The following is a 25626-nucleotide window of genomic DNA, read 5'->3' as shown; positions in this document are numbered from 1 at the left end:
TTAATGTTCTGCCTTTTTTCGGTTCTTTTTTACAATTCCTCTACATTGTTCAGTGATTGTGTTATTCTAATCAAGTTAATTGTTGTAAATTGTGTGATTCTGTATAATTTTTCAATAAAACATAAATAGAATAAAAAAAAAAACCTTTTTAAGTGGGTGGCCCCAGTAACTCTGAGACCGGGGTGAAACCTTTGGGCCAAGTTGGGTACATTGAGTAGTCGCAACTATATAGGCTCCTAATACGTTCGACAAGCTGCGAAGATATTTCCCGGCGACAGAATGGCGTGTTCACAGATCTCTCTTCCATGTTTCTGTGCCCAATTTCCCCTTTCTCTTTGACCTTCACTGGCAAGCGTTGTAATGAGTTCCATCTTTCCTTGTATCTCCTTCTAGATTGTCCTTCTTTTTTGTCATATTTTTGTACATAATTATTAGACAAGGGTCAATAAGAAGGGTATGTGCCGCAACATTTTATTTCATCTTAAGGATACTGTTTACCATTGGGAGCTGTGATTTAAAGAATGTTCGAGTTATCACATTATTTTGATGCATTATGTGTAGGTCAGCTATATCACAAAACATCCTACCATATATATTTTTTTCCCAATAAAGCCTATAGTAAGGGGATATCACTATTTTCTCACTATAACCCAGTGCATTAGACGGTTTAGTCTAGAAACAATTCTATTCTTAAATATAGTGCTCACATTTCGATCGTATAGGACTATTCAACAACACTTAACATTGATTATATTGATTAACTTTTTTTTTTTTTACACTATTGGTTGTTTCTATCCCTAACTCGAAATATTATACCCTGGATTTATGTTTTATATGCAAATGGTACACAATGCCTATAATTTTGTATGTTTTCTATTTTATGTTTGTTTTTTTTTTACAGTAAGTTCTGTGAAGGCCCAATATGATTTTTTTTTTTTAAATTACCCGCATCTTATAAGCCTATGTAATCGTCGTAAAATTTTTTAACTGTAAAAGGCCAAACTTGGATATTCACCTACACTGTATGTAGGGCCTATAACTTTACATCAGGTTGCTTTTCGAGTGATCTATACGCTTTAAAAGCTCCCAAGTCCGGTAGATCGCTCATTTTTTAATCGGTATGTTTACTTTTTGTCATGTATAGTTGCAAAGTATAGGAGTTTACATTGTTTCGATTCATTTTTGTTTATTATTGTATAAAAATATATGTTCTGCATTACTTCGTTGATTGTTAACAATATATGAGTTATTAGTGTATACTTTGTATTATATGTATTACTTCTCTGTTCCTGGAATTAAAAACACATTTGAGTTGACATTCAATGAAAATAATGTTACACTGATTCTCTTTACGGCTCTTTATAATGGAATAATTACTGTAGGCCTACAGGTGCAGTATCAAGATTGAGATTTATTCTTTTTTTTTCTTTTTTTTTACAATGAGGATTTATAAAATTTCATCATACAATTTTTTTTTTTGCTATAAAGTCTGCATTAATATAAGGAAATATCTGTATTTTTCTTAATAAACCGTAACTGCAGACGGTTTAGTCTGGAAACATTCTTTATCATGATTATTGTTCACATTTTGTATATTTAACAATACTTAACATCGATCTTACCCATTCAAATTTTTACAGTGGTTATTTCTATCCCTAACTCACATTTTAGAACTATTTTAAGGCACTAACGCTGGGTTTTTGCTTCATCTGCAAATGGTAAATTATGCCTTTAATGTAGAGTGAATTAAAAAAGCAATAGAAAGAAAAAACCAACAACAACAGTAGCAGCAGCAGCATCAACAACATCAACAACAACAACGTACGGTACAATCCCGCACAACTAATGAAGTGCTCGGGGCAGGAGGTTTTTCTTTCGTTATATTGAAATTTCGCTTAAGTTTAATTGTTATAGTAGTTGTATACTAGTGTAAAAGTATAACGTCTAAGTATCTATGATACAGATGATTGATTTTGGAACCTGATTTCTTTGTGACGAGAATTATACGTTATAACCGTGTTCGTTATAACGGGAGTGCGTGGTATTCGGTCCCTCGCCGATTTCTTGCACAACGATGAACAGAATGATGCTTTCTCGTCCACTGAGAAGACGGTCTTCAACTGATGATTTAATATTAAACATGTTAAAGAGAGAAGTTATAAGTAAGGCTGCCCTCTCTCCATTCATATTTTTGTAGTATTTACTGAAGTGTTGATTTTAGGACCGAGCTCATTCAAAGGGATAAAAGATGGCCCAGATAATATATCTTTACAGGATTATTCAGTTGGGGTTGGTAGTATTGACATTTAATGACATGGAAAAGGGATCTAATAGTGCAAAATATTATGATCTGATACTACAATAGATATTAGCCAGAAATCAACGCAGAGCTAGACATAGGGTACAATAGTTGACGGGTTCGAATCCCGCTGGTTCCTTTTTTCCAAAATAACATGCTTGTTAAATCATAGATTAGCAGTTGAGATCTTACACATTCATTTATACTGAGGGAGACAAAATTAATGAAATAATATTTCATGCAATTAATATTATTCGTTGATTATCGATATTCATCATGTCCGGCTTGAAATGAGTATTACAGATAAAAGTTATATGAACAGGATATGCAATAAAAGTGAAGACAGAATGCTGTGTGGAAAGCAATCTTTACTGGGTTTCTGAAGGAAGTATTTGAGCCATATTATGTTGATATGCAGGAATCAGATCACTGAAATGACAAAATTAATAGGATATGATATTCAAAACGAATTCTTATCTTTTCTCCTTAACATATCTAGGTAGTGTTACTGTTATCAAAACTAATATCCGCTTCTTTCTTTGTCACAAAAACTTAAAGGTGTTGTATTTTGGATAAAACAAATTAAGGATATGTATTGCACCCATGTGGTATAGGAAACCTGACGAAATGAACAGAGTGCAAAGTCTTCGACAATATTTCGTTCGTATACATAATGTACACTGTATAAAAGAGTAACACACTACTGGTAAATGCTTATCTATTTATTCTGGAATGTATATCAGTTTCAATAACGGATATCTTACTTGTAATGTAGACTGATCATAATCATGAAATATCTAAATTTGAAATAGTTTTTTTCCCTGGATGCGCACACAGTTATCAATTATTGTACCATTGCATCACTTGTATTTTTCTTTTCTTTTCTTTTATTTTCTTTCTTTCTTCTTCTTTTGTTACTGTTAACGCTGATTTTGTTAATGCTACTGTGTTTTCTAGTTTATTTGTATGAGTAGCAAAAGTGCGCTTAGAAACGTCAGTATGAAGCGCCATATAAATGCAATTATTATTATTATTAGTTTGAAAATTAATTTTGTGTATGATGACATGAACACATATTGTTAAAGCACGCATTATACTTTATTTCTAAGAGCCTTATGGCTTGAAATACGATTATAAGCAAAAATGGATGGAAATACTGCGTACACGCCGAGCAGGGTGATGATTCTTCTACGGATGTATGTACCATGATAAGATCTATTATGCAATGCACTGTGTGATGTCCTACTGATAAACGCCGCCCAGACTCGCTCGTCAGCCACAGTGCTATAGCCGTATCCTGTTTCATATTTCATCGTTGGCGTGTTCTGCATGGCTGTAAAGACTTTGGAAAAAATGTGAACTTGTGAATTCTCAAGTAATACTCTTGTTATATGGTAAGCAAAGCATAACATTGTACAGAAGAGAAACAACAACCAAAAATAAAACATGAGCTTAATACTGAGCGGAAGTTCAGAGAAAATCAGACAATTCGTTCGAAAAATATGGTTAATTCCATATTTCTCCATCTACAATGAATTCAACAATAAACCTGCTTTAATACCTACGGAAACAAATAATACTTTCACTTTCAAACTTTCAAACTTTATTTTCACTTTTTTTTTCCAACAGAATGTACAAGAAATAATATGATAAATTTGACAAGCGAGTCGTTGATAATATACATAGACAGGCAGGGATAACAACATGTACATGTCTACATGTTTAGTACAAAAAGAAACATAAACTCTATTATACACTCTGCGGAAAAAAAGTAATACAATGTTTACAACAATGCGTATATTCTGAATACTTAAAACATTTAACTTTTCAAAAGAGAAACTTACTAATTCACTTGACCTTTTAGTGCCAAACATATTCAGAAAACAGTATCAGGCGCCTACTTATCATAACGCCTAATTCGGAGGAGCTATAGGTCACGTGCTTTCTCATTGTCGTAGTAGATTTAAACAATTCTTCTTGAAAACTGCTTTTATATAATTATAATCATTATCTACAATGTTCTATTGCTGTATGCATAATCACTGTAGAGTTTCAACCTTGACAATTCAGCACAATAATTGTAACAACTAGCAAATTTTGAACGGATTATCCGATTTCCTCAACCTATCTCTCTGCGTCTGCTCAATCCCCATTAAAACTTTGCAGAAACTGCCGCTTTTATAATTTACACGGTAAAGTAATAAAGAGCAATTCCTATTCCGATTCCATCCATAGGTTTGGTCCTCGTTGATCGGCCTGTTCTTCCATTTGAGTTAACTGGAATGTGGATTTCTGATGGCGCCTACTGTAGGACCACGGGGGACGTCCACGACATGCATTAGCACCACTTAGGGCGTAGCAGGAGCTTGTGCCCCTCTTCCGGTCTATGACTTGACAACCATGTGGTCAGCACCACACGATGCCTAGTCTAATATTCATATTCCTCTTTCATTTCTAGAGAAACACGAGGGTCAAAGCCGAACTGATTTGACAGCTGGTACTTCTCAGGTCTACTTTAAGCTCTAAAACTTTCAATTCATCTACTTTGTTACTCTTCCTGTAACCTTTCTTACTTCATCTCTTTGAAGCTGAAACACACATAGTTGAGATTGTTGGATGAACGAATGTTTCACAAACGTAGTTGTGCCTAAACATTCTACACTAACTTTGAATAAAGGCAGCAGGGTGATGAAGCGAACAATGTATGAATCGGGAATCGATATCTCCCCCTCTTCTCTCAAGATAGGCAGGCCCCTTTCCCGTCTCAACAGAGCATTTTGCCGATGACGCACTAAGCCGATACGCGAATAGGAAGAAATCGATCATGCTGCCCAAGAAGTATTCAGTATTGATCGCTTCTTGATGACCATAGCATACCAGCGCGTGCTGTGATGCTTCAAATTGCAAAATGAAATAGACAGAAAAGCACAAACGTTGTTTGTTTGAAAGTCGGCAAGAACTCCGTTGTTTGTGACATACTTTTTTTCCCTCCATATGGTATGCCATCTTCATCTCGGGGAAGTTCTCTTTCAGACCTGCAGTAAAACTGGTCTCATCGGATAGACAGAACACTAAAGTAGTTAACAAGATATCTATTTTCTCTGCGGGGAAATATAACTTTGCCGATGACATCTCAGGAGCCGGTACACCTAGCAAATAATACAGACTCTCTTTAAAGTGTTGCTTACTTTGCGCAGTAAGAAAAGATCTCAACAAGGCAAGACATGAATATGAAGTCGCCAGCGATGACATGACCAACTGATCCGTTTCTTTTTTGGCTCTTCACCTATTTTTGGCAGCATGGGAGTGCACGACGGTGTTCCCGATGAGGTAAGCTCAGGAATATCCAACGCAAATACTAATAACAATAACTGTATTTGATTGACATAATGTTATGTTTTCATGATCAGTCGTAATGTTGTGAACACATTAGGCTATATCTCCCTCACGGTTTCATATCCATTATCCATTCAGAAATAGTACAGATTAACATTCTGCCAAGGTGACTCGAACAATATCTAGTATTACCATCTTTTTACACCTTAATTAGCAGAATCATTTACATTGTCGTAATTATCTCACACAGCGAGTTCATTTTGCTGTCCTTACACTGTGGTAAAAATATTAATATCACTGTTTGTACTTATTCTCATATGATTTCTTATCGTATCAACATTTACATTTCTAAAAAAAAGAAAAGAAAAAGTCGTCGTGGTTAAAACTGCGTACATCAGTTAGCCATGAGAGATACTGGCCCATGTTTCGCTTATAATTAGGCACTCACACGAACGAAGTTTCACTATTTTCAGGTTCCACCATTTTTAAAAATGTTAGTTTTATGTAACCCATCAGCCTCTTCGATTAATATGAATCTGTCTACCATTGATCAGTACTAGATTAATTTTAGCATGACTGAACACCGTCCTTCTTATCTAACCTTAGCTGTTTTTTTTTTTTTGATTGAATGTTATATATTGGTCTGACTGTGAACTTGAACAAGAGAGCAATGATGTTGTTTGCACCCATTAAGACTAATGCAGGAGGTGACTGTGTCGAAACAGGCCTATAAGGTAAACTTTATTGTAACACAAATTTCACATTGGCATGTACATATATATTGCTTTTTTGAAATCCTGTGAAACTTTAAGATTTTACGGCTTTATCATATTTTTTTTTATTTTGATGAAATCTTTAACCATTCCCTTTGGTGAAAGTAAGAGATCATTTAGTAGAGGGGTGAATATATAAAGTTTGAATTTTCTTCAATTTGTCTGCCCTCTGTACAAATGAAATTTGTAAAATTGCAACAGCTAATCTAAATTTTTGATAAGCATGTCCCCCCCCCCCCCCAAAAAAAAAAAAAAGAAAAAAAAAAGAGAGAGATAACCAATCAGCGGGAACCGAACCTTTCATCTTTTGTTTTCTGGACCGCAACACTACCACCAGGCTATCCTTGGTTGCCGACCATGCCGGCAGTGACACAATGATCTTGGAACAAACACTCAAACTCCAACATTCCGACATTGTTATGTTAGGTAATCGAAGGCAGTGGACGGTATATCAAATGAAAGTAAGGGATTGTTAAGCAGAGGGGTGAAGATACGAGGGATGAGTCTTCTTCAATTCTTCTGAATTTCGTAGATTGGGTATTCTGTTCCAAGTTCATCGTGACCCGGAAACAAGAATGGCCTGGTGGTATTGTGGCTGCCGGAAGTCAGCAGATGACAGGTTCGATTAACGCTGCGGTTCCCTTTTTCCGACATGTTTTTCCTAAAAAATGCAGATCTGCATTTGCGATCTTACAAATTTCATTCGTACAAAGGCCATTGAAGATCGAAGACAACTCAAACTCATATTCTTGTTGGTGTTCCTTGATTGATTACTAAGTCGGATGAAACATTGCTTGGGGTGGTAAATTCGCTCATAATTATACTTCTCCGTACAGGATGACACTAAGTCTCCCCTTCTCTCTCGCGATGCCTCGCCTACGGACACCGCCTACCTCATGTCCATCCGCATCGCCGACGCGATGTCGCCCCCGATGTCGCCCACCCGGACGTCGTCGTCGTCAACGAGAGCGACAACCGCAGACCTTTTCAAATCGAAAACGCCGCCCTCGTCGCCTCGCAAGCTGTCGCCTCTGGCGTACCTGAGAAGAGTGAGGAACCTTCGCGGCTGGATGGTGTGCTTGGCCGGGTTCATCATCGACATACCGTTCTTCGGGATCGTCATGAGTTTCGGAGAGCTCATGCCCTATATTCTCGAGACCTACCACCAGGATAAGACGGCGTCAGTCAGTAAGCACTTTTCACAGTTCTTTCCAGTCAAAAACTCAACCACTTGCCGTCGTATTGCAGGCGTTGCCAGACATTGTACTAACATTAAAAACTTTTCATCAGAACTTATGGTATTTAGAATTTTCATATATTTTTATAAAACAGTGATATCTCTATCAAAAGAAAATTTGCAAATCAGATGAAGTTTTCCGTTTATTGAACCTACTCACAAACATCCTCACAAAAGTTATATTTCAATTTTTAATACAAAAATTGAATATAAAGATGTGCCTCCTTTTCAACCTTTCCTTGTTGTTGTTTTGCAATAAACTGGCATTAGTGACCCTATCTAGCAGATGGGTTGTATCAACACAATATAAAGACGAAATAGTTGTAAGTTACAATTTTCTTTTGAGCAAAACCAGAGGAAAGTGTTGAAAGTTTGCGATATCAGCAACTAAGCTAATTTGCCTAGGGAGTGGCTACTTATAGCACCACCATTTGGTGGAAATGAATTTGATAAACAAACGCAGATATTCTGTATCTTTCTCATTTTCATTTATTTCAAGTCAGTTGAGTTCATTTATTTCTGCAACATTTTAGTGATAGAAGAAAAAGAAAATGCGGGAGACAGTCATACAGAACAAACTACTAATGTAAATGCAAATACATAAACAAAATGTGGTAGACACTTATAACCTCAAAGTCACACATAAATTAAGTATATATGTAGAAATGACAATGGTTGACTTTTTTTCTAAGGAGATTATACGATATAAACGAATAATAGTTTATTTACCATGGCATTGTCTGAATAAAATGACTGTGTTTTTCTTTGATAATGGAATCAAATGAAAGTTTGTCAGAGGGCAAAGGGGTTCATATTTCAATGACACGACTGTCATTATCTTTTTTTTTTTAATCCAATATTATCGTTGTGACTATCACCTGTCATAGTCAACTTTACCACAGTCTGACAGTGTGGAAGTGAACTTTCCCTAAATATGATGTCTTATGGAACAAGTACGAAAGGCTGATTAATTGATTATAGATGACTGCGGAAGTATTTTTTTTTTCTGGGCTTGCTTACTCTTTTCATCTCACTCCACTCCATTTTATTCCTTTCATTAAAATTACATATTTTTCATCTTTCTTTGATGTGTACATCACTGACAGTAGGGGTGCTGTGGCATATCGGACTATATAAGACTCTTTATAATCCCGTCAAGTGCCTAATGTTATGTCCTGGGACAAGATGTTTTTAACTCACCATATCGCTGGGTAGGCCTACCTTTATGACAACACAAGAGGGTAATGATAACGGCAGCTATATAGGGTCCTCTTGTAGATAGTATTGTGTGGGAGCACTATTTAAAGAAGCTACCCTGTTGTCCCTGGATAAAGAAAACCATTGTCGTCGTCATGCTTTGTTGGATTATTGTTCTAAACACCTATGACATTTCCTATACTATAGGTTGGGTGGGTTCGCTAGCATTCGGCCTCGCCTATGTGTGCAACCCAATCTCCACCCGCCTCTACATGCGCTTCGGCTGTCGGCCGTGTGCGCTGTTCGCGGTGGGGCTCGGCTCCTTCAGCCTTCTCGTCAGCTCCTTCGTGCGCGACTTCTGGTGGATGATACTCACATACAGCATCATGTTCGGTTTCTCCTGTAACCTCACCTACAACACGCCCCTCATCCTGACAGGGGCGTGGTTCCCGGACCGCCACCACGTGCTTGCCACCTGCTTCCTGGTCGCTGGGATACCCTTTGGTACGGCAGCGAAATACTTTCCTGTGTTGATTTTATTTTCGTTCCATTTTTTTTTTATGAGTGTGTGTTTGCTTCATTTAGGGGTGGAAGAGGTCTTTGTTATCTTATTTTATCACTGAAAATAAGTGATATAATATAAATAATAAGAAAATAGCAGTTTGTACGAAAGGGTATTTTTTCTTTTATGTACTTCGAAAACAAATCTGTACAGCTTCAGATATTTTGAACTCATTACGACTATTTTGCATCCTAAGAGCATCACATTTTCCTGCTGACACGTGGATAATCAATGTGAAACGTTTGATTAATTACCCTGTAGTAGTTAGGAATATGAATTATTTTTAAATAATTTTCATTCATTTAACCTTCCACAGCATGTTTTCCCCACTAAATATTGCCTTGCACTTCTTCTGTTCATCTACTCGCACATGAAAGGTTCCCTTACGATGAACCCCGTCGTCGAATCTTTGGTAGGCGCCGTCGGTCTGCGAAACACATTGCGCGTCTTGTCTGCCCTCACCGTGGTCATAGGACTCCCGTGCTGCGCCGTGTTCAAGCAACCGGTATACGACGACGAGTACGACGACGACGACGGCATCGACGATCTCATTATGGAGGAGTGCGATGAGAATGTCGATACGGTCATCGTACGACGTAATGACGAAGGCAAGGAAGAAGCGGCTGCGGAGGTCGATGACACAGTGTCGGAGAGCGGCTGGTTGGCAGATATGATCCGCAGAGAAAAAGACCCACCAAGGAAATGTTGTATTTCCTGCCAAACGGAGCTGTGGCTTGATCCAATCTTCCTCATATTCATGGTCGCACAACTCATCAAAGGAATTGGCTACGTCTTTCCCTTCATTCACCTTGTGAGTATAATGTCAACCCAAGACTATAGATAGATTACAGAGTATGTGGATATCTTTTTGTGTACCCCCCCCCCAAAAAAAAAAAAAATGAAGTCATTTGTAGAAACAATTTTTTGCAAGCTTTCTAAAATCTGACAAATATGAATAATAAAGCTAGATAAAAACTCAATCTATGTCACAATTTACTTTTAGAAATCTAGCAAGGAAAATCAAAAGCTCAGAAGTCCTGAAACTGTAAACATGACAAAGTTGTACACATTTTTTTAAAATTAACTTTAGTCACACTCTCACATAAAAAGCAACTGAGTCAAGCGCCATGGCATAACAACTCTCCACGAAATGGAGATTAAGTCAAGATTATTTTGAATAAACTCTTATCTTTTAAATTGATAAGAAGACAACAAGCAAGCCCTTCCTTTATGACGAAATAAGGTTTTGGAATATCATTTCACTAAAAAGGATTATATTTCTCTTTGTTTTCTGATAAAAACAGAGGATGGTACTGCGATTTTCCGATTTTAAAGGGATTGTATAATTTTGATTTTGTTTGAGATGAGGCTTCAACTTTTTTTGTGAGAGAATGAAAAAGCCTCAATATGAAATAGTAAAATCCATACACTTCTACTGAGGAATTCTAATTAATTTGATGAATATTAGTTTTGAAATGGCTGAGATATCCAAAACATTATCAGGACCTATATTATAGGTCCTAATAAAAGGTAGGACTCCCACCTTCTATTTGAACCACTTTGCTTTACTTTCTATTTGAATATGTCAGCCATTTCAAAACCGATTTTTACAACAAACTTGTAGTTATTTTTCAAATTGTATAATCTTAAATATCACCTAGGTGGTTTCTAATTATCTCCGAAAAGGTTAATTTCTAAATGCCCACCTCAACCAAAACTTTAACATCCCTCTAATATCCTTCCGTTGGGCAAAACCTATGTACACTAATAAATGGGTGCGTTGATATTTTGTGAGTTTACAAAAATGATTACATTTTAGTTCTCTTGAGACAAAATATCTATTTCCTAACTTCACTTAATCTATACTGGTTAATGATTTAGTTTAGTAGTCACTTTATCAAACCTTTGCTCAGTTTTAGTTAAATCAGCTTAACAGTAGGCGCTTAATGAATACGACGACTAAATCTTATCCGTTATCATTGTCATGACAAGTTGTTTATAAGATGCCATACATAACATCATAAGAAAGGTAATCTTCATATCATCCTTGAATCATGCGTAAGCTGATGCAAGCAAACATACAAGCTAATCCATATTTAACAACCTTTTACTGCAGTGTCAGTACATGCGTCAATACATTCTGTGAAATTATGATTGTGTCTATATAGACAGGCTTAACCTTTATTCAAAAGACGATTATTAACGATTGAATCACAAAAATATTGCTTGTAAAACACCTCGTGATCACCGTAAACCTTAAACTCATAAATCCTGGTGTGTTGATATTAGACAGGGCCTGCCATGCCCCCCCCCCCCCACTTTTAAAAGTGTGGTCCAGGCCGTGTTAGATACTAGTTTCAGTATCTAAAAAAAAAAAAAAAGTATATGTAGTTTTAATGTTTTCTCATGAAAGACATGATGGCACACTTGAAAGATTTTCGATCAAGATTAAGCCGATTTATTCCTACAGTTATCATTAGTCATATTATTGAGGGGTATAGTGTCATCTACTCCATGGCAAATACGTCTCATTCATTCTCGTTCCTTGCAGGTTAACTACATGCTGTCTATTGGAATAGAGCCAGCTACGGCCTCACTGGTCATGACGATTAAAGGGGCGTCCGACATGGTGGGACGGATGGCAGCCGGGGTGTTCGGCGAGCGGCTACCCTTCCCGCTGGTCCACGTCTTTGTGATATGCTGTGGTATCATGGGCGTGGTCACCTACATCGTCACCTTTGCCAAGGGAACGGCACTCCTGGTTTTCTATGCAGTGTGTGAGTACTTTAAACAGTTATTCATGTAGCGTATAAAAGACACAACTCAATGGTTTCGTGTGTTCATTGACGCCACATTTTGTGAGTAGCACATCACTGAATTCTCTTGAGGTAGATTTCTGGCCTGTTCTCCGGATTCTCCATTGATTCTTGATTTGTTGATATATTTGGAAGCACCTGCAATCTCTCTTACCGAAGATACAATGATTTCAGTGTAGTGGAATACAAAAATATTGTCAATTTCTTTTCCAGACTTTACTTGCTCCTTGATTCTTGCTTGTCGGATATGCTTTCTATGGTTTTCAACCACACATTGATTTCTAATTGTTCTAAGCAAGAGAAATCTCGCAGAAAATGTAAGTAAAGTCGTGTGCACGGATTAGGTCGATGTGACTTACATCACGGAAAATCATTTTAAACAGACAAACAAACAAACAAACAAACAAACACACAAACACAAATCCAGCACAAACCAATCAAAACATGCACTTCCATAATTTACACCCTTGATATTAAAAGAAAATGGTTTGCGTTTTGATACGACACTTTTGAACAGGGCTTTCTCGAATATGATCAAAGAATATAAACAAGTAAAGTACATTCGTAAACTGTCAACCTCCAGTCAAAAACTTTTGATTTATACTAACATTTCAATGACCTGTACACTCTTGCCTTACCAGGTATTGGCTTTTTCAACGGCATTTACAACGCGCTGATATTTCCACTGAATACGTCCCTCATTAGGAAAGACCTGCGTAGAACGTCCTGGTCGTACTGTCAGGTGCCGCCCGGAATAGCAATCATCGTAGGACCGACTCTAGCTGGTAGGACGACCTCCTCGTAAAATCTCGATCCTTTCCAGTTTATTACTGCAGTATTTTAGTATGATGCGATCTGGCATGGAAATTGGAGGGGAAGGGAAGGTTAATAAGAATGTCCCTAAGGATTTAGAATGCCATCAAGGGAATGAACTTTGAACATCAAGGTTGAGATATTATGTATAGGTCTATTCGAGGTATCAGAAGTCATCATGCTTTTGGTTTGTTTGTTCGGGTTTTTTTTTTTTTTTTTGTATTTCTTACACATACACCATATATCGGGAGAGGGGAGGGGGGACTTTGAATCATCTAAATCATATTACTTTAAAGAGCACATGATCTCAAACCTGGCAGGGAAAAAAAAAAAACTGTTTAACCTGATTTAGAGTCTGACGACTGGTGAAGTAATGTCATTCGCATCGCTATTTCTATTAATATCATATCATAATTCTGTCGCTTGTTATCTTTTACCAGCGAAAGTGTTCACTAAAGCGAGAAACAACAATATATTCAGCGGACCAGATTGCATAATGTGTGTTCGCTTTTATATGATAACCTTGATCAATGTTGATTTTCCATTCTGTTTCAACACGATCCCACTCCCTTTCCTTGCGTCACAAGTCGCCGAATATCATCAAGCAATAACTGCATTGAGATTTTTTTTCGTCCAACTTTAGGTGCAATATACGACGCTACCCTTTCGTACAACAACGACTTCTACGTCAACACTTACGTCTTTCTGCTGGCCATGGTGATCTTCACCACCATTCCCATCATCCATCTCAAGCGGAAAATACAGGAAAAACGCTCGCGAGAGGGCGCCCCGCACGGACTTGGCGGCGGAAGAAACATCATTGAGATGACGAAGCTTTTCATGCGGGGCGGGATGGACTCGGATAGTTACGGGACGGCCAGAGATAATGGAGGGGAGGAGCGTTCAGATCGATGACCAATGAAAATAAAGATATTTACAAACACAATCTCATGCCCTGGGGATGACAGAGTTATAGTTAGTAGACAGAACTTATTTTGTTATGGAGTTTTGTGGCGAATTTAGGTCTAAAACTTCACTTGTTATGAGCATCGTTGTGAGAGGCACCGGTAGATACACTATGATAATTATTATGACATTGTATATATCTAATGGAGCACTTTACTTTTTTTTTCAAAATCCCTGTAAATAAAAGCTTTATAATATGGGTGATGTTCGACTCGGAGAAGCCCAAATGATGCCAAATATATCTTTTAAAGTGAAAGGTTGCTTGGCATGTTCCTGCTGGTCAAATACGATTATATGCCAGCGTGGAAAATGAATTTCGGTGGTTATTTTATTTTCTTTACTTTTTAATATGCCGATAGTAATAACTATGTGATAGTACAAACACCAAAACTAAGCACGCACTGGCCCATACTGTTTTAGCAGACTCTGTATGATTTGTCGTAACATTATGTATATACCATGACTTCCATGGCAAAATGACACGTGGATGTCAAGCTATACTACCTGGCTGTTACGTGGTGAACAAGCTTGGAATAATTATGATAGTTACACATTGATTTGAAAACAATTTGGAATCGTTAAACTTTGCATGTTCTCAAGTAACACCGTGATATGTTCCCCAGAAAATGATTAAAAAATAACTGATATGGTAAATAATCATTTTTCGTAGACACCTCCATTTGTTTGTTTGTTTTTTCTTCTCATTGCATAATACATATTAGATCATCAAGTAAGTTTGGCTTGAAGGTATACTCTGTGTACATGGTTTTAATGTGTTTATTACTTCTCAAACAATCTTGCAATAAATCCATATCTGCCCAAGATCATTTTCAGATTCCTTATTCTATGTCCTCTTGAAGAAAAAGAAAATAAGTTCGATTCCATCGTAAGATTCAGACGACATCGCCTCACAATTCTCTCCTTGACCTGTAAACAAATGCGCTAAGAAATACATGCGAAGATGTCAACGTTGACACACCCTTTCTATGATTCGGCACGTGACTAAAAACATGTTAAGTCCATCCCAATCTAATTTCTATATTCCCTGTACTATAGGTTTGTTGTATTAATATAGTAAGATTTCCTTTATTTTTTCACCACTCAAAATATTCTTCCTTTTAATCGTATATCTTTATTCTCTTACTTTTAAAAACATGAAAGTAGAGTGACGGACTATTCACATCCTACGTCATATATCCCGAGAATTATACCAACACTGTCTGATTGTTTTACACATAAGACCTTCTTCCCCTTCACACACGCTCGTACACACACACACACACACACACACACACACACTTGAACGGACATGCCGATTGAAATAGCCGTTTAGTAGCAGTGCAACCTTCTGATGTCTTGATTAAAACAGCCTTAATTTGAATCAAAGTCGAACATGAAATCTGCATACTTTATTTTGTTCTCCTTTGTTTCTGCTCTAATAGTGTTACAATAATGATTTTCAGTTGAAGCTTCACTACCAATGTCAGTAGTATCACCGTCGGTATACACGTGTTATGAAAGATCATAATGTAATCATAGTACGTCTATAAGTATTGAACTGAAATAATATAATACAAACTCTCAGCTGTGCAAGACGTATAACAATCAGCATAGATGCAAGGCTAAGGTCGGTAGCACACAATTTGTAATGAAAGAAACAAGGCAAGGTTCAGAGATAGAGAGAAAGAAAGAGAGAGAGAGAGAGAGAGAGAGAGTGTGTGTGTGTGGGGGGTGTACATTGTATGTGTGTGCGTGTACGTGTGTGTCATTGACTTGCAGATGGTGCAAATTGCTGGTGAAACGAAAGTACCCCGTATTTTTTAAAACTCTTTTAGCAGTTTCAAATAGTTAAAAAAAAATCGAATAAGGACAAAAGTCCTTCCATGGCGGAACATAGTTTGGTTAAACCATTATATTCAAAATATCTTCTCAGACATAATTTCGTCATTTTCTTTAGTGAGACTGAAAATAGATAAAGACGGGGAAAAGGAAGAAAGAAATTGAAAGGGATCGTTGGAAATGATATGTTGTTATTTCTATGAATATTTTTTTTTTCTACCGAAATGACGCGGAAGCCGAGTACCACATGCTCAACACAGGTAAAAACCAAAAACTTCCCCGCCACGTACGTATCCTTACCGGTGTAATGTAAGAAAAAACAAACAAACACAACCTTTGCTACCGGATATCCAGTATTAGTTTTCGTGTGAAGACTGTGTCTCCAATGCAGTACATGTTTGAACAGTGAGACTCATTTCCTGCTGTTGCAATACTTTTTAGAGTACTTCACACCACTCTTTCCTTGTTCTGAAGGCATTTCTATTTTAAAACACAAATCTGGATTAAAGTAAGACATTCAACCATAAACAGGAGCCTACCAAAGGGACAGCTATTTTTCTGTTTTAGAGTAGGATTAAACTGGTCTTATCACGATTTTCCTCAAGAAGTTACCGCAATATTTTTTACTATGTTTTGAAATGTAAAACAGCTCAACCTGTACACCTGCAAGGATTTGCTATAATATAGGTTTTCCCGGCCAATTTCGCACTTTTGTCAATCCAATTCCTAATTGCTGCATTCAATTTAGCACAATTTACCCTAGATGGCATGTTCGGTATTTCAATTTTATAATCTTTTCATTGAAATTCATTTTGGAGCAGTCAAATTACCTTTAACATCATTCGAATCATCACTTTTTCAGTTCAAATTCGTAAGACAAGCACCATTTTGCAAATCGTTCATTCAATTTAGCATGATATAGTCATGTGATCACGTATACACTGCACTCGTTCATTCGAATTCATTCTTGGGCATCCAATTTCGCATTTACTGCAGTCAATTTAGCAGACACGATTATGCTTTGATTCCTTTCTTCATTTTCATTCATCATAGGTATTGTTTGCAAGCATCTTGACATTTCATATGTTCGTATTCATTCTTTATTCTGATATCATCTTTGCAATAGTACTTTCAAAATATGTGTATGTGTTTATAATGTTCGATAACATTATTTCATTCACAGGTACATTAATCTTAAGTTTGTTTTGACATTGATTGGGAGAAGGAGGTTTCAATTTACATCGTGATTATTTCCTTCATCTGCATGTGTCATTATTTTCATTTGGTGGGTGCTATATTGCGTTAATCATCATTGAAAATAAAGTTCTTGGATCAGCTCTAGAGATCAATTTGTCAAGGTTATTACCCTCAAATGTTTCTATGATTCTTTCCCTGTCTTCTTGAGAGATACGCCTGTATCTAACTTGTGCTGCCATGACTGGACATATATAAGAAAGTGAAGTTAATCTATGGTACTGGTGCATGTATAGTTCTGATAACATGTATGAAAGAAGACGGGCGTTACAGAACAACAAACTTGAGTTATTTAGGATCAAAGATACCCTTACTATAATTATACTTAACAGTGTGTGGATGAAACAAAAATTCACATTTGAATGCGTATAAATCACGGTTCTCACTTTTTCAAAATAGAAATAACATTACGCCAATTTGAATGAACATGTTTGGAATTTGACTGCCCATACGCGAAACTTAATGACTGAAATACCATTTACCGCCAGTGCTGGCGAATATGAATGAAGAGCACGTGCCAATTTGAATGCCCGTTTTACGAATTCGAAAGGCACATGTGCGAATTTCATTGATCGAAATGCTAATTTGAACGAACAAGTCGCAATTTTGAATGACAGAATGTGCAGTGACGAGGATTTTCGCTAAATTGAATGAACCTTTTATCAAATGGACTGACAAAAGTGCGAAATTGGCCGGGAAAACCTATACAAACACGAGAGTTGTTATAACTACAGTAACAGAAATCAAGCGTCGGTGTACGTTCCATAACGCCATTGATGTTTAAAGAACAGATTCCTCGCCTTGCCTATCTCTTATTGCATAAGCATTGGTATTCGTCATCATACTTGCTTATCTCCACACAACCTGATTCCTGTGTGGTGATAACTTCCAGAGTCATCCAGATCATTTTTTTTTTTTTTATGATGACCCTTCTTCTTCCATTGTAAATCATAAACAAAATACAGACAGATTAAAGTTGCCAAAACACCGAAAGCTATGTAAAAAAAAAAAAAAATGCCCTGTTGTAGGAGCTCATTTTAATTCAGTTCAATTTAAATCATTTTATTTTCAGTCTATTTCCAACAAAACATGACATATAATAAATCAGGAATTGTATAACAGGCATACATTCGACTGTGTGAAAAAAGAAAATAAATTATAGTTACCAAATAAAGCTAAAACATCCACACCAGCAAAGTACAAAGTTATGTTTAGAGAGAAAAAAAAAAAAAAAGAACTGAGAGGTCCACTACAGAACATGCTTGTATACTGTATCGACGACTCAGTCCATTCATAAAACTAATAGTTTAGTGGGATTTGGGGAAAATGTGACTGTCAGAGGCATTTTTTAGTAAAAGTTGGGAACCGGTCTATTTTGTATATTTCAAGTACGCTGAATCCAAAAATTCCGGTTCCCAAGCGGAATCTTGAGTCTAAGAGTATCTAATTTGCATAAACAAAATGGCCGCCAATTCATTGCTTTTTAAGGTGTTTCGATGTTCTAATTTTCAAAAAATCTCCCTATACATGCAGAAATAGTAATAATTTCAGAAATTATGGTGCAAAGACAATAGCTAGGTCATCATTTGTTCATAACTTTCAATTATATATGCAAATTAAGAAGTGAAATATGCAAATTAGAGTTGCCGCTGATACAGCAATGCATTACCGCATATATGCACATGATTGTATAGTATACCTACGTGTTCACTTCTGTTTTTAATCATTTTAACAAGACAAGTTATCGGGCAAACAAAAAGTACTTGGTGTCACCAGAGTCGAACCAAAATTAATCAATTCAAACAAATTCAATCAATTCAAAAGAATTGAATTACACTTATGCAAATATCTAGATGCAAATTAGTATACAAGAGGATACATAACTGGCAGGATTCTAGATTCTACAACGCATTGCCGCAATATATGGATCTGAATCATAAATCTGATAATAGTTATTATTGTATCAAGACCGGTTCACGATACCTAGTGTGATAAAGAGATACAAGAACCAACTTTAGGTATTAAAATAAAACATGCATCTCATTTGCATAATAAATTATGCAAATATTCTTCAATTTTCTCAACATATTTTCCCCTAAAACAAAGTTTTGCTGTTGAAATGTACCTTGGCGTAATGAAAAAACAGATATGTTATCGGTCAAACAAAGTGTACATGGTGTCATCTGAGTCCGAGGAAAATTCAAGTACTGGAATCAACCAATTTAGAATAAAAAAATGAATAACAATATTTTGTAAAAACGTATGCAAAATTGGTATGTAAGAGGCCATACTACGACAGGCTTCGAGATTCCACAACACATTGCCGCGATATATGAATCTGAATCATTATAGTTATAATATCAAGACACAAGTTGATGATTCTTTTGTGAAACAAGAGATACAAAAAAAAAGCTATTAGAAATACCCTAATAATCTGATTTGCATATAAATCATACAAATGGTTGGCCATTTCTATGGATATATTCCCTAAGACAAAGTCTTGCTATCAAAATGTACCTTGGCGTACTAAAATACAGCTAAGTTATCGGGCAAACACGTTGTACATTATGATGTCGTCAGAGTCTGAAGTTAATCAAGTAATGGAATCAATCAATAAAGGAGAACTGAATGACACTAAAAGGAAATATGTTTGCAAATTGATATTCAAGAGGCCGTAGACCAAGCAGGTTTCGAGATTCTACAACGCACTGCCGCATTATAGTCGGGTACCTAAGGGGGGGTCACCGTGCACTCCCCCCAGGACTCCTCGAAACTTACATTTTCATGATCCTCATGACATACCAAAACATAATCAAGATGTTAACAGGAACGAAAAGTGGCTGTTCTAGGTGAAATTTAATGTATTCTATTATTTTTCATAATTTCTTATGTATTTCTTTGTTTTTCAACTTTTTCAACTTTTGTTTTTTCTTTGTTTTTCTATTGGAAATTGTCACTTATCACTTTTCTACCATAATTAGCACAAAACTAATCAATGAAAGTGATTAATTGTAAAAATAATCAGGTTTTCATGACTTTCATGACAGAGCACCTGTTTTCCATAGGAAATGTATACAAAAGCACAAAATTGTGCCCGTTTTGGGACGACATTCCGTTACGAAAATGGGCGTGACTTCGCAAAAGTATGCGGGGAAGTTGCAAATTTGGTCTCAAAAGTTGCGTGAGACGTGAGTCCTGGGGGTGCATGGTGACCCCCCCCCCCCCTTAGGTACCCTATATACTATGTAGGCCCTACATGTAAGCACATATATATTACATACATACATAAGGACGGGGGGGGGGGGGAATCCGCCACCCCCCCCCCCCTCAAAGTTTCGCGCTATAAATCTGTCGCGAGGCTTCTTGACTTTGTTTGGTCAAGTCTCGCACAACTTTTGAGACCAAATTTGCAACATCCGTGTATACTTTTGCGAAGTCACGCCCATTATTGTAACGGTATGTCTCCCCGAAACGGGCACAATTTTGTGTACATTTCCTATGGAAAACAGGTGCTCTGTCATGAAGGTCATGAAAACCTGATTATTTTTACAATTAATCACTTTCATTGATTAGTTTTGTGCTAATTATGGTAGAAAAGTGATCAGTGACAATTTCCAATAGAAAAACAAAGAAAAAACAAAAGTTGAAAAAGTTGAAAAACAAAGAAATACATAAGAAATTATGAAAAACAATAGAATACATTAAATTTCACCTAGAACAGCCACTTTTCGTTCCTGTTAACATCTTGATTATGTTTTGGTATGTCATGAGGATCCTGAAAATGTAAGTTTCGAGGAGTCCGGGGGGGGGGGGGGGTGCACGGTGACCCCCCTTAGGTACCCAAGTATTATATGAATATGTTTCATAACAGTTATTACATCAAGACCTGTTAATGATTCCTGGTGTGATTAAGAGAGAGAGAGCAACTACTATAAACAACACACATCTATGATTTCATTTGCATAATAAATTATGCAAATATTCACCCATTTTCTATGCATATCTACCGCCAAAACAAGGTCTTGCCATTAGAGTTATCGGGCAATCACATCAGTATACATTATACTCTATGGATAAGTGCAAGGTCACTTAATCCTTCCTTGTACTTTGTCGTTTACATTGGATATATTGGTTTATGATTATTTTCAATCTGTTGAATTTAAAATCAAGTGGCAACTTACATAAATCTCGTCATAATCTATGTTTTTTTTTAATCTCTTCATCTCTTATCTTGCCACCCACTCTGCAAGCTCAAGCAAAAAAAAAAAAAAAAAAAATTGTAAGAAAAATACTGGTATCTCGCCGCTCGGACAGTGTCGGAAACAGAAAGGAAGAATGAACTTTGTAATTCTAGTCATCAACACATTTATATTTTGGCTGAAAAGAAACCTAATCTGAGTCGAAAAGTCTATTTCTCAATCGAGCTAAATTGATCTACATTCGTGCAAGGTTTGCATCATCACATTGTTGCTAACAACAATCAGGTCTGGCACAATGAGCAGGATTTTCTTCTTTTTATAATCCTTTTTTTTTTGGGGGGGGGGTGTTTTTTTACAGGAGTATTGCCGTTGAAGTGCTTCCGCAAGAGTTCAGTATACTTTTTTCGGTAAAATGACGGAACATAATTTTGTGCCAAAACGAGCTTGTGTGATGCATCTTTTGAACCGAATATAAGTTTATTCTTATAAAGAAGACTGATAACAACCCTGTTCTTTGAACCCTTTAGTTTTCTTCTCGTACAAGCATGCATCCTTGATTATTGTGAGTCATTGATCACTTGCTTTAATAAGAGTGCTACTGTCAGTATCAGTCTGGCAGAAAAAGCACAACTCCAGTATCTACGGAAGAAGGCCTCTTTAAGGTAGCTATCGGATCAATCTTATCTGTCAAGAGAACAAAAGTGACTTCATGTTCTCAAGGTGGTGGGAAACTCAGGTCCTCCATGAAAAGATCCATATCCTAATTCTTGGGCAGAAATTCAAATGAAACGTGGATATTCAAAAACTATACTTGATAAAGCATAATTTATAATGAGAGGCAAAATGCCGACCATTTACGTCTGATATGAAGTGAAATCTTCTGTATGTATTAACGTGGTTTCTAATGAGTATTCATTGTTCTTTAGATCTTGCAATCCACTGCTCCTTAAAGCTAGAGGCCTGTTTGCTAATAATGTCATTTCTATGATCTGAATCACATCAGGTGAGATATATCATAAGTCAGACAGACAAGGGAGCGTGGCGTCGTCAGTTAGGAATAAATTGAAATGCATCATACTTGGTGGTTATCACTGGCGGCATGTTATCCACGTATATCAAAAACAAAAATAAAAAGGAACAGGAAGGTGTAAACCCTTTACTAGTATTTCGCAGATTGGTAATTGGCCGAGGCAATTTCAGAGTTCAAACTGTCTTGGAAGCTGACTGAATTACAGATGTAGAATGATCAAATATAGGTAGATGTGTGCCACGCACCTTTTTTCCCCCATTTCTTCTCCCTCACTGCTATTCTAACATCGTTATTTAAGTTTATATAAGGCGCGGTCAGAGTGGCAAAAGATCGCAAACTTTCATATCGCGAAGTCTTCACGATCTTTTGTTGTCCGGTCACACTGGCAAGAGATCGAGAAGTTTGGCGATCACAGCATTATAAAATGAAATATCCCTAGCTGTAGTGGGAAGTTTCGCGGAAAGTTTGAAGTCACACGCACTTGAAAAACTTCAAGATCTTAAAGATTGCGATCTTAAACTTTTCGATAATTTGCCAATTTGGCCGCGCTTTTTGAGATCTTGGAGATCGCGATCTTAAACTTCTTGATCTTTAGCCAGTGCTATTCTACAAGCTTAACTTTCCAATGGATCCTTCTCTAGTCTTATATATACTAGTAGATAATTTCATCTAACGGACTTACAACATAATTTTGTTTATTCATTGGGGCATCAGTAACGTTTTTCGTCGACTTTCAAGAAAAACAAAACGCTTCAAGAGAAAATAGAATAAAACCACCTATCCCATTTCAACCTATAGACGAATGTTTGCTATATATAATGATACACTGTATGTAATTATATATATATATATATATATATATATGTAAAACATGTCTGGTTAACTGGGAAATAGAATTTCCGTGCTAATGCTACAGGTTTGCATAATGGAACAATACAATAATGGGATGTTGCATATAAACAAAATGGCATTGATCGATGGCATCCTATCACCCTTCAGCGGATCGTACAGTTTTTGTTGAAACCTAATTTCAGGTTTTTAACATTTTTTGGTGAGATAATGAGAAACCTTTAATGAAATATGAAAGAGCATGTAATACTATGAGGAATTCAACATTTATTTGATGAAAATTGGTTTTGAAATGGCTGAGATATCCCAAAAAGAGTGATTCTAATAAAGTGTGGGACCCACACTTTATTGTTAACGATCGCTTTGTTTTACTTTGTTTTTGGATGTTTCAGTCATTCCAAACCCGATTTTTATCAAATAAACTTTAAATTCCTCTTAAAATGGTATGTTCTGCACAATATCACAAGTGTTTTCTTGGTATCTCGCAAAAATCTTAAAGCCCAATTCTCATCTCCACCAATACTGTACCATCCCTTTAAAAAGTTGAGTCATGATCCGCGTAGAGAGTTTTCATCAATTCGTTTTGCGATTACCGATGTGCTACAAATATTTTTCATGGAATTAACAATTTTTATGGCAATATTGCAACTACTTTGTATTTTGTGAATGTTATGCAAATTAGATGTTAAAGTTCATTCGCTTAAAAAGGACCGGTTTTTGTTTTGTCTTTTGTTTTTGTTTTTGTTTTTGCCCTGGCACAATCAATTTTGGTTAAGAATCGAGTTCCTAACTTGAATTCTTAAAAAAAAAAAATCCAAAGGGACCTTATTAAGAGGATTTGAAAAATAGAATTTTACCAGGGTATATAGGCTATTAAATGAACTGCATGCACATAAAACTCATGAAGGCTACATATAATTTGCGTACCAATTACAATACAGTCAAACCTGTCTATAGCGGCCACCCAAGGGATACGGAAAAAGTGGCCGTTATAGACAGGTGGCCGCTATAGACAGGTAATCCAACTTTGTGTGCATTGCCTACATGTACATGTATCATCGTTGTATATACATGTACATTTATGTGTGTACGTATGCACACGTGTGTATCATGCATAGAACAATGCCGGTGTTTATGAAATTGTTGCACAGTACACTAGATGTAGCATGTGCACAGTCATGAATTAGTGCATTATTGTGACTGAATAAGTGATGAATGCAACGTTGGCGATCACTGAATGTTGCCCAGAAATGACTGGCACAGCTAAAAAGCAGAAAAACACCCTGAATTATCAGCTCGGCTACGGCTCCATCGGGTTTTTGGCCGCTATAGACAGGTTAAAATCTACCGCGGGAAACAAAATTTGTGGCCGCTGGCCGCGTTAGACAGGTGGCCGCTATAGAGAGGTGGCCGCTAAGGCAGGTTTGACTGTATTTGCATTTATTTTGATACAGCTGAAGAAGGGATTCTGGTTTTTATCTAACCCTCAAAACCTTAAAGTCTATATAAGAATGTGTTTTTAACTTCCATCTCAAGAAAAAAAAAAATCCTCCAGTGTTAATATCTGCATATTTCAATACTAATTTGCATAATTATGAGTAGAATATACTATTTACCATCTGACAAACGTTTATCCCTCAAATTGCTACTTTTATTCTATATAATATGTACAAATTATCAAATCACTTTTATTTTCCAGCTCGCTTGCAAAGAATTTCTAGAAAATGCGTGTCCGAAACTGACAATTTCTGTGGCTGGGCAACCATTTTGTTTATGCAAATTAGGTGGTCAAGATCGGTGAATTTCAATTGGGAACTGGAGTTTTCCTAATCCTCAAAACCTCAAAGTTTACATATCTAGTATTCAATTTGCCTCTCGAGAAAAAAAAAATGTCAAGATTACTCTTCCAGTGTTAATGTATATATATACATATATGTGCATATTTCAGTCCTAATTTGCATAATTATGAATAAAATACACTATTTACCACCTGAGAAACGTTTATTGGTAATTATATTCTCTGCACAATCATTTCAAATCATTTTTTCCAGCTCGTTTGCAAAGAATTTCTAAAAAATGCGTATCTAAACTGATAATTTCTGTGTCTTGGTAGCCATTTTGTTTATGCAAATTAGATGGTCAAGATCGGCGAATTTCGCTTGAGAACCGGATTTTTCGGATTCAGCATACTCAAATTAGGTAAAAGAGACCGGTTTCCAACTTTTACTCAAAAATGCCTCTAACACCATTTTAGAGAGCCCTTTTTCAGAAATCCCACTAGACTATAATGAATGAATGAATCATTTTAACTTTGGTAATTAAGATTATAAAACTAAAACAGAACAAGACTGTCACCCGTTACCGTAATTCTTAATCGCAGTCGACTGATTTAAAGTTAGATCAAACCAGTTGATACTGCAATTATGTGGAGGACCTTTTTATAGGCGGGCAATAGA

The 25626-nt window shown here is 36.5% G+C and overlaps 1 protein-coding gene across 1 annotated transcript; it reads left to right on the top strand.

Moving 5' to 3' along the window:
- Window positions 1–5599: 5599 nt before the first annotated feature.
- On the top strand, window positions 5600–13948 carry LOC140233766 (monocarboxylate transporter 13-like). Its single transcript, XM_072313865.1, has 7 exons — window positions 5600–5629; window positions 7245–7596; window positions 9050–9346; window positions 9782–10215; window positions 11956–12181; window positions 12862–13005; window positions 13677–13948. Exons 1-7 carry the CDS (start codon window positions 5600–5602, stop codon window positions 13946–13948), a joined length of 1755 nt encoding a protein of 584 aa, XP_072169966.1.
- Window positions 13949–25626: the final 11678 nt, after the last annotated feature.

Source organism: Diadema setosum, chromosome 10 (genome assembly GCF_964275005.1).
Source record: "Diadema setosum chromosome 10, eeDiaSeto1, whole genome shotgun sequence".
Taxonomy (NCBI): domain Eukaryota; kingdom Metazoa; phylum Echinodermata; class Echinoidea; order Diadematoida; family Diadematidae; genus Diadema; species Diadema setosum.
The sequence above is the reverse complement of the archived record's forward strand: the minus strand, read 5'-3'. Positions and strand labels throughout refer to the sequence as shown.

Bases quoted from the DNA above. Each gene is read 5' to 3' on its own strand.
- LOC140233766 (XM_072313865.1), top strand. From the start codon at position 5,600: ATGGGAGTGCACGACGGTGTTCCCGATGAG. The intron at 9,347-9,781 runs GTACGGCAGCGA...CGCACATGAAAG, and splicing joins GGTCGCTGGGATACCCTTTG to GTTCCCTTACGATGAACCCC. The intron at 10,216-11,955 runs GTGAGTATAATG...CGTTCCTTGCAG, and splicing joins TCTTTCCCTTCATTCACCTT to GTTAACTACATGCTGTCTAT.